General features: G+C 42.7%; 1 protein-coding gene across 1 annotated transcript; it reads right to left on the minus strand.

The window, feature by feature from the left end:
* Positions 1 to 1,517: 1,517 nt before the first annotated feature.
* On the minus strand, positions 1,518 to 7,454 carry LOC111648367 (uncharacterized). The gene is made up of 4 exons (XM_023398227.2): positions 6,456 to 7,454; positions 3,626 to 3,781; positions 3,438 to 3,536; positions 1,518 to 2,334 (listed from the first exon to the last, which is right to left on the minus strand). The coding sequence occupies exons 1-4, from the start codon at positions 7,452 to 7,454 to the stop codon at positions 2,035 to 2,037; spliced, it is 1,554 nt and encodes a 517-aa protein (XP_023253995.1). The 3' UTR covers positions 1,518 to 2,034.
* Positions 7,455 to 8,828: the final 1,374 nt, after the last annotated feature.

Here is an 8,828-nt window from a genome sequence, read left to right on the forward strand (position 1 = left end):
GTTGGGAGTCTGGAAGTGGCCAACTAATCATTTAAAATACTGATGATGTCATCTGACTGAGGCAGGGAGACACCTCTGAGAGACAAGCGTGATCTCTGCTGGTTTCTTTTTTTTTACACTGGTCACAAGTGCGTTGACCTTGTGTGACAAACATTTTTTTCTCAAGGCTCTTCACAAGGTAAGACCGGTAAAGAAGTTACAGTGTTATAGAGAGAAACCCAACAGTTCCCACAAAGAGCAGCACTTGGCGACAGTGAGGAGGAAAAACCTTCAGCGGAACTGCAGTACTTGATTTTAGAAATACTGAAGTATTCAAAAGTACATTTTTCATGTCAACACACTGTTGTATTGTTCCACATTTACTGACTGACTGGCTGACTGTTGAACCTGTAGGATAAAAAGACTGTAGACATGGACATAAAACAGTGAATCAGAAAAGGAGTTATTGTTGCTGTAATTCTTTAGTCAGTGATGAAGTGTGGTGGTGGTAAACACAGCTAACATTTCAAACTAAATGAATCTTTATTTCTAAACCTTCAAACACAGACCTCAGATCAGAGCATGGTCTCTGCTGAAGAATCTTCTGCTGTGATTGGTTCTTTCCTGTGATAAACACAGTGTATGCTCTGTCACATTTTTCAAAATAAAATAAAATAAATTTCACTGACTAAAAGCTCCGCTTCAAAGTAAGAGTAAATGTGGTGGAGTCAAAAGTACAATACTTGTCTTTAAGTGTAGTGGAGTAAAAGTCAGAAGTTTACAAAAAAGAAATACTGGTACAAGTAAAGTACAGATACTGGAAAAATATACTGCAGTACAGTACTGAAGTAAATGAACTACCATACTGTCCACCCCTGCAACACACCATGTTACACTCAGCTTCTACTCTGTTCACACACACATACCTACATCTTCTACCTGAATACTTTGGTTGAATAAAGTGTTTGTGTTGTGATCCTGTGTGTGGCCTCACTGTGCTAACAGGTAGATTCCCCCTGTACTGACAGCTCAGTGCTTAGTAACAGGCAGGTGCAGGACTCCTTTTCTATTCTTTTGTTGTACATTTGTTAAAGGTTTGTAGTAGATCAGTGGTATTCCTGCTCAGGACCAGTTATTGTATTGCTAACTTTTTCTTCAGCTCTGTGCCATGTTGAATCAGAAACATCCAGGAGCAAAGTGAGGAAGCTGTGGTGGTCACAGGTTCTTTCATGACCCTGAGTGCTACAGCAGCACTAAGTATACTAATGATACTGTTGATGAAGAAGATTCAGCTGCTATGAGTGCCTGTATTCAAGTATTAACATAAAATCTGGCCAAATAATTTCATATCCAAGTCATGTCAGTGCTTTCGTTTCCAATGAAAATGACAATATTCCATCTTCACAACCTGAAGTGATTTTATTCATAATCTTCTTTAGACTGATCTGACGTCAGTGCTGCACCGTGACCCCAGAGAAGAAGAATATTCATTTGGAGATGTGAGATCAGATTTACAATCCAAACACAGGCCAATCAACTCAGAGGAGGAAATCTGATTTTATTTTTTTCAACTCAGGTACAATTGTGAACGCCACATGTCAGCACCACGTGTGAACCAGTCTCTCCTGTAACTGAAGCGTCAGTTTACAAAATCTATCAAATCTGTTTTTTTCTTTTAAAACATTAAAATGTGTTTCAGTGTTTTTTTCCTCTCAGTTCAGCTGCAGGTCAATACAAAACTAATTAGGTGAGAAAATACATTTACTACCCAGTTTATGACTCTCTGCATGAACAGCTGAGCTCGAAGACCCTCAGAGACACACTGAGCGAGAATCCCCTTCACAGAATCTGAGACCCTCAGTGCTGCATGTGCTGAGATCAGTATTTTATCAGAACTATCTCATATCATGTGACACGGAGGTGACGAGTCTCACGCCTGAACCGAACCACAGCTCAGTGATTTAACCCTTATTCATCAAACCAAGAGGACTCAGCAGAATCCAGATCATCAGATAAACGGAGACCTCCTCAGATCCTGGATCCTGCAGCAGCAGCTCAGGTCAGCAGTTTGTTTTTCAGGCTGATGTACTTGGACGTTGGTTTCGGCTGCAGCGTGTCAAGTCCTACAAACAGTCTCTGAAAGACCTCGAAGGTCTTGGCGAGTTTGGGAGGATAATCCAGATTGAGGGCGTAGGTGAGGCCCAGGAGGAGGCAGCAGGCTCTGGACACATTGTCCAGACCCGTCAGCACCGGGGTCCCATCGATGATGATGCCCACTGCATCAGGCTGCTGACACACGTAGATCCTCATACTCTGAGATTTAAGATCCTTGTGCACTTTGTCCTCTGCTGTCCTCTGGAACGAACACACACACAACACACACACACACACACACACACACACACACACACAATCTGTCAATGATATCATATCTTCTATGATATGTGTGTTTGTCTGACAGAATTTCAACATTGACTTTTATCTAGTTTTAAGCCACATGCACTTTTTACACCTTGGTGGTTTTCAGCTCTATATTTGAACCAGATGAAGGATTTTAGTCGTCGGACGTCTGGATCTGAAGTTATCAGAGAAACAAGCTGAGGAAATGTTAGACAGCTCAGCTCCCGGCTGCTGGAGACGTCCTGTCCTCTGTCACTGAATCTCTGAGTCTTAAAGTCAAACTGCTTTATTCAGTGTTTCTACTGGTTCTAATCCCCTGGTGTGTTTGTTATGGAGAGGAGGAAACCTCTGTGGATAATTCAGCTGCTGGTAAAAACCTGCTGAACGTCTGGTTCATAAGTTATCAGAGAAACAATCAGAACAAAGGTTAGCATCAATCTCAGCTCCAACTCTTCCCTGAGTCTCTCTCCTCCGTACAGCGTCGCTCAAACACTGACTTTAAATGTCAAACTGCTTCATTCAGTGTTTTTAATGGTTAGAATCACCAGGTCTGTTTGATTTCCTGAACCACTGACACTGAAGGAATCCAAACTGGGAGGAGCTTACAGTAATGGTGGTGAAGACAACTAGATAGTCAATGTTGAGCTTCTGTCACACTGACACATGATCATAGAGGATATGATGTCATGATAAAACATTACCATGATTAAAATCACAGATTTCTCAGGTTTGAGAATTGATGGAAACATCTGGGATAAAGTAAGAACACAACTGAACAACATATGGTCTAGATGTTTTTAGACATTTTAAATGTGGAAAAGTTACAGACTAGAACTTTAAAAGGCTTGACTTTTTTTCTCGAGGACATGGAAACCCTGACAAACTCTCACTAAGACGTCTACCCTCTAAAGAAAGACCTTCTGCTGACTGAATGTATGTGTTTCAGTGTAGATGTTGTCAGGTGGATGTAGGTACAGCGTCACCGCAGTCAACAGCCTGATGCAAACAACAATCAGACACCAACCAGACTTAAACCCAGTGATGAGGACGTTACTCACGTAGTAGTCCGAGATGAGCTCCTGCACGCTCTCCCCCATGTACTCGATGAGGCACCTCAGGGTCACGTCCCTCTTCTTCACCACGGAGACGTGGGGGTCCTACGGTTAATTCAGCGGCTCATGAATAAATGCCATCCCAGAATGCGCCTCTATTGTTTGTCAGACAACTAATCAGGACCCATCCTCACCTTTATCAGTTCTGTCAACACGCTCTTTATGCGCTGTCCCACAGCTCCTCCCTTGGAGCTGAACAGTTCCAGGAACTTGGGCGTGTACCTGTCCAGCTGGGAGGTGAAGGTGGACTCCAGGGGGACGGTGTTACACCTGCGGAACTCCTCGTTTATCTGTAAGACAGCATCACTGGTACTGAGACATACAGACGGTGTGTGACAACAACACTCCTGCGACTCCGGTCTGACTGTGCGGAGGTTCGAGGCTGCAGTCTGAGCTGTACTGTGTGTGCTCTTGATTGCAGAGACACAAACGAGCAGGTTGTCGTTGCCGTCGCGCGACAGCACGTCTTGATTTGCACTTTATTATCAATGAAGGGTTTCGAAATTGCACCTTGAGCTTCTCCTCTGTAGCAACAGCAGCAGATGTTCACAGGTATTGTAGTGTTAAAATAAAGATGAAGTGACAGACAACACATGATCTCAGATACACAGTTGGAACAACTGAAACTGGAGGTTATGACAGAAGCCGACAGGATCTTTACATTATCCAGGATATTCCCATGTTTCTATTTTAATGTACACTGAGGACATTGTTTATGAAAATGTTTGAAATGAACGAGGAAGTAAACTTTCAGAAACACAGGTTTGTCTGCTTGAGCTCAGATGATGAAACAGTTAAGATGTCATCCAGGTAACTTCACTCTCAGCCATCAGTGCAGCTCAGGACAACACTCGGAGACAGTCTGAATATGATTATGAACTAAACTACACATTAGTACTAAAAGTGATTGAAGTGATTTTGCATATTTCTTGAATTTGTTAAAGTTACATGTTTCACTTTCAGATCTTCATTCATCAGCCCTTCAATAAAGAAACACTCCTGCTCTAAAAACACTGAGGACCGCTGAGGTGAGAGGTCGAGGCTGGAGACCCACATGGAACAATCCTGAATTATTACTCAACAGTAAACCACTGAGCCTCAATCTACATGTCTATAAAAAGGACTCCTCTACTCTGAAGACCTGGTCCAGGACTATGGTGATGGACCTGGAGGAGGAATGAGTCATGGTCCAGGGAAGAACCCATTACATTCTGGTGCAGATCCAAGACATTTTTCTAGACTTAATGCCAATAAAGGTATTAGAATTATTTGAATTAAACAAGTAAAAATCATCAGTTTCTCAGGAAGTAATATTTTCATCTAGATGTAAAATTCTATGGTGTTAGGATCTATTAGTTTGTACAGTTAGAGGCAGATCTGTATCATAATCTAGAAGAAAAACTAGAATTCAAATATGTCTGCTGCTGTATTTACTGCTGTACTGCCCAGACTGATGATCTCTCTCTGTACTAACCTGTAGTTACTAGGGATGCCCTCATTGATCGGCCAATTTTCATTAAAAATACCTGTGGTTAACACTCTCGTAGTCCCGCCTCCCACCTTGCTCACTGCGCCGGCCGTGTGCAACTTTTACAAAGTGTGTGAGACAGATATAACATACGCCGTCTGAAATGCATGTCACCATAAAATACCTGTCAGTTTGAATGCAGCCTGTATCTGACTGTAAATCCTATTATTCTTTAGTTTGCTTAATGAAACTGAGTTCATGTTCGGACATATAGTGACTTCTATTTATTAGACTATTTGCATTGTTTACCCTATTGAATAGGCTTCATTTTTTACAGTCTGTTAATAATAATCATGTTAATTCACATAAATCAACGTGTAATTAATGATTTATTACTGTTATTGTTATTCAGTTGTTGTTACTCTAGGATACTTCTTGCAATGCTCCTTGGGAGTTTCTTGTAGTGCATGTTGTCTATTCGTTGTTGTCCTTCTATCAGGTTACGCTGCCTCCTGTTGGAGGTACCAGTTCACTACAAAGCTAAACAGACCGACCAACCATTAAACCAGCTGCTATAACAAAACACAAAAAATGATTGGTATCTCACTCACAGATGATCGGTATCTGTATCGGCAGCAAAAATAACTTCAGGACATCTCTACTAGTTACACAGTTGTATGGTCATTGTTCAGACTGTTGTTGCAGCTGTGGACTGTAGCACGATTAGGTGTTTCTCATACAGTCTTTCTTCGTGAACTACAATAATAAAATCATCACAGACTATCGGCGGCCGACGAGAGCAAATGCGCTGCAACGGTCCAAAACACTTACATTAGGAGAAATGAGCTGCAAGTTCAGAACCGATGCAGATTCCAAAACATGTACGAAACACAAACAAAAAAATACAAGAAACAATCTGCAAATGAAAAAATGTACTGCAGGAAGCCAAATCAAAAACATGGACAGCAAATGTGCTTCAAATACAAGATGCAAACACAAAAATAAATGGAACACCTTGAGCATAAGCTTGAGATTCGACCGGACCTTTGACCTTTGACCTTGGACCAAACAAGAGAGTATGCAGACAGAGAGAAGAGGCGACATACAAAGGTGATAAAAGGCCAAAGAAAGGTTTGTCTTTTATTTTACATTTGGCCGTAGTTTTTACAATATTATGACAGAGCAACAGAAAACGTAGCAAGTGTTAGCGTTAGCTTATATACAGTCTATAGGGTCTTCCACTTAGGGCTCCCCCAGAGGCCTGGAGCTCTCTGTTTCATTTGTTTCGGAGGTTCATGTGTTTTTGTTGCTGCATCATTTCTGAATCTGCAGCTCGTTTCTCCTAATGCAAATGTTTTGGGCCGTTGCAACGCGTTTGCTTCGTCAGACACCTTATTCAACTGTGCAAATAACAATTAGTCTATAACATTATAAATTACATTTGTACACAGGTATTTCCTGGTGCGACAGGAGGATCACTGAGCCAGTTTATTTACCTGTAGCGGGTCAAAGAGGGCGGGCCACCTCTCCTTGAATTCTGCCACCTGCATGGACTGACCGACCACCTCTCTGCGTCTGCAGCTGTACGTCCTGGACATCATGTCATTGATCATGTGCGCGTTGTCCTTCGTCCTGCTCACTGCGACCAGCTCGAGTCTCACAGTCTCCAGGCTGTCGTCCGTCTCCCCGGCTGGGTGTGGGGGGAGGTAGTTCACCTCTGATTTCCTGGGTTTCTTGATGTTCTTGGCAGGTTTCCTGTCACCCTCCTGCTTGTGTTTCATTGTGTTTATCAGCAGTTCAGGGTTTCCGTGTGCCTTTAGCTTGCTCCGGTAGTTTGCACATTTGTACTTCAGGCTTTGCTGCCACCCATAACATCCGTTAAAAGAGCCGGGCTCCCTCAGGCAGGGGTGCTTCTCTATCAGTGCCTGTGCTACTGCGGCCCTCTGCGGATCGTTGGGATAAGCAGTGTAGGAGAACATGGCCTCTGCCAGCCGCTCCAGAATGTCTGATTTGACGCTGGGTGATGTTAGAGGCGTCCCGTCTTTTAGGAACTTCTCATTGCCCTGCCTCAAAGCCATCTCTGTGTTGTAGGAGAAGCTGGGGATGGGAAAGATGGCAGGCCACAGGTTCTGCCTCTCAGTGGGGGGTGGACTGGGGATCAGACTGTCCTGGGAGTCCAAAGAGAGCAGCTCATCTACTGAAGACATGTCAGAGGTGTCGGGTTTACACTCCTGAGGGACTGTGGTCATGATTATTCCTGGTGGCACATGCACGACTTTGAGAGTGTCTTTGTCCTTGAGGTCAGCTGTGGAGGTCAGAGTGAAGAAGTCATCAAAGTCGGTGTCTTTGTACTGAAGGCCGATGTCTGTGGTGATGGAGAAAGCTTGTTTCAACACTTCCATCATGTCCTCCACGGACGAGGGGAGGCCGTTTTGGAAAGTTATCTTCTTGATGTCATGATTGATGATGACACGAAATCTCACAGCATGTTGCATGTCTGCAAGAAAAGAAGGACAGGAGCCATCACACTTCCACAAATTGGTTTTATAACGACTTATAACGAAAATGGGATTTCTCACCACAACCTCAGACTGAATTCATCTGTTTTTGTCCATTAGAGAACAGACACACACAGACCAACACAAACTGACAGAGGGAGAACAACCATGTCATTGACTTATAAAGTTGCTATAGCTAATTGATTGTTTTCTTGTCACCTGACAAATGTAAACCCCTTTCACTTTACCTGATCTCCTTCACTTATTGAACAGATGTACGACATAGTCCTTACACCAAGGTCTCCAACTGCTCTGAAGCTTTAGTGATGTCCCTCACTAGTAAGTCTCTTTGGATAAAAGCCACTGACAGATGAGTAAATGTAATGTAAGTCCATTACTATCTCTCTAAGAGGTTCACACACCTGGTATACGTATGAAAGGTTTAAAGGTCCATATAGTATAAAGGTAGATGTCCATGTGTTGTTTTATTATAAAGCAGGTCTACGTTCTATATTAATACTGTGAAAGTATCAAAGCCTCAGTCCACAGAGAAATGCACACAGCCTGTATTCAGAAACTGAGCCTTAAAACAAGCCGTCAGGACTTCTGGAACTTTGTGATGTCACAACAAAGCTGTCACCGCCCTCAGCCCCGCCCTAAGCCCTGCCCACCATCCAGCCTTCCAAGATTCGATTTCTCTGAGTGTTTACCTGAAATCTGCTATATTTTTATTGGATCACTTAGAAACCAGAAACCAGAAGAGAGGCTCAGAGCCTCCTCTCTTCTGATTGGCTCACTGACCTGTTGTCAGAGCTCCAGAGAGAAGTCTGAGGGAGGAGATGTAAAACTACATTGAGATGGTTTTTGGTTCTTAAAACCACAAATATATCTTCTTATGGATCAACACTTTAAATAAAACACAGGAGAAGAGGAAAATATGGAGCTTTAAACTGCACTCTGGTGCTGGACGGGGAGGGTACAGGTTCAAAAAGCTGCCTACAGAAGCTAAAACACATCCACATACAGTACACCTCATTAGTGTTGTCAAGTTTAGGATATTACATAATCATATTATGTTTTAATATAATGTTAATAGGAAATGAATTAAAGTTCATAGGGCATGTGTGTCAGCCCTGTGATAGACAAGCGACCTGTCCAGGTGGACCCCGCCTCGCCCAGTGTCATCTGGGATTGGCTCCAACCCCCCTGCCACATTAAAGGATAAGCAGCGTAGCTAAAGTATGGAGAACTGTGGGTAATTCATCATGAAATGGCATATACAAACATATTGTGTTGTTAATATAACATGCACAAATTTTCAAATAAAACAAAGACAACTTAACAACTTGTAAAATACTTTGTTGTGGGACA

This window comes from Seriola lalandi, unplaced genomic scaffold, assembly GCF_002814215.2.
Source record: "Seriola lalandi dorsalis isolate HSWRI2012SDOR001 ecotype SW California unplaced genomic scaffold, Sedor1 jcf7180002054981, whole genome shotgun sequence".
In the NCBI taxonomy this organism is placed as follows: domain Eukaryota; kingdom Metazoa; phylum Chordata; class Actinopteri; order Carangiformes; family Carangidae; genus Seriola; species Seriola lalandi.

Excerpts from the sequence above, each read along its gene's own strand:
- LOC111648367 (XM_023398227.2), bottom strand. The coding sequence starts at position 7,454 with ATGCAACATGCTGTGAGATTTCGTGTCATCATCAATCATGACATCAAG. Across the intron at positions 3,537-3,625 it reads TGTTGACAGAACTGATAAAG|GACCCCCACGTCTCCGTGGT; the intron begins GTGAGGATGGGT and ends AATTAACCGTAG. Across the intron at positions 2,335-3,437 it reads AGCTCATCTCGGACTACTAC|AGGACAGCAGAGGACAAAGT; the intron begins GTGAGTAACGTC and ends TGTTCGTTCCAG.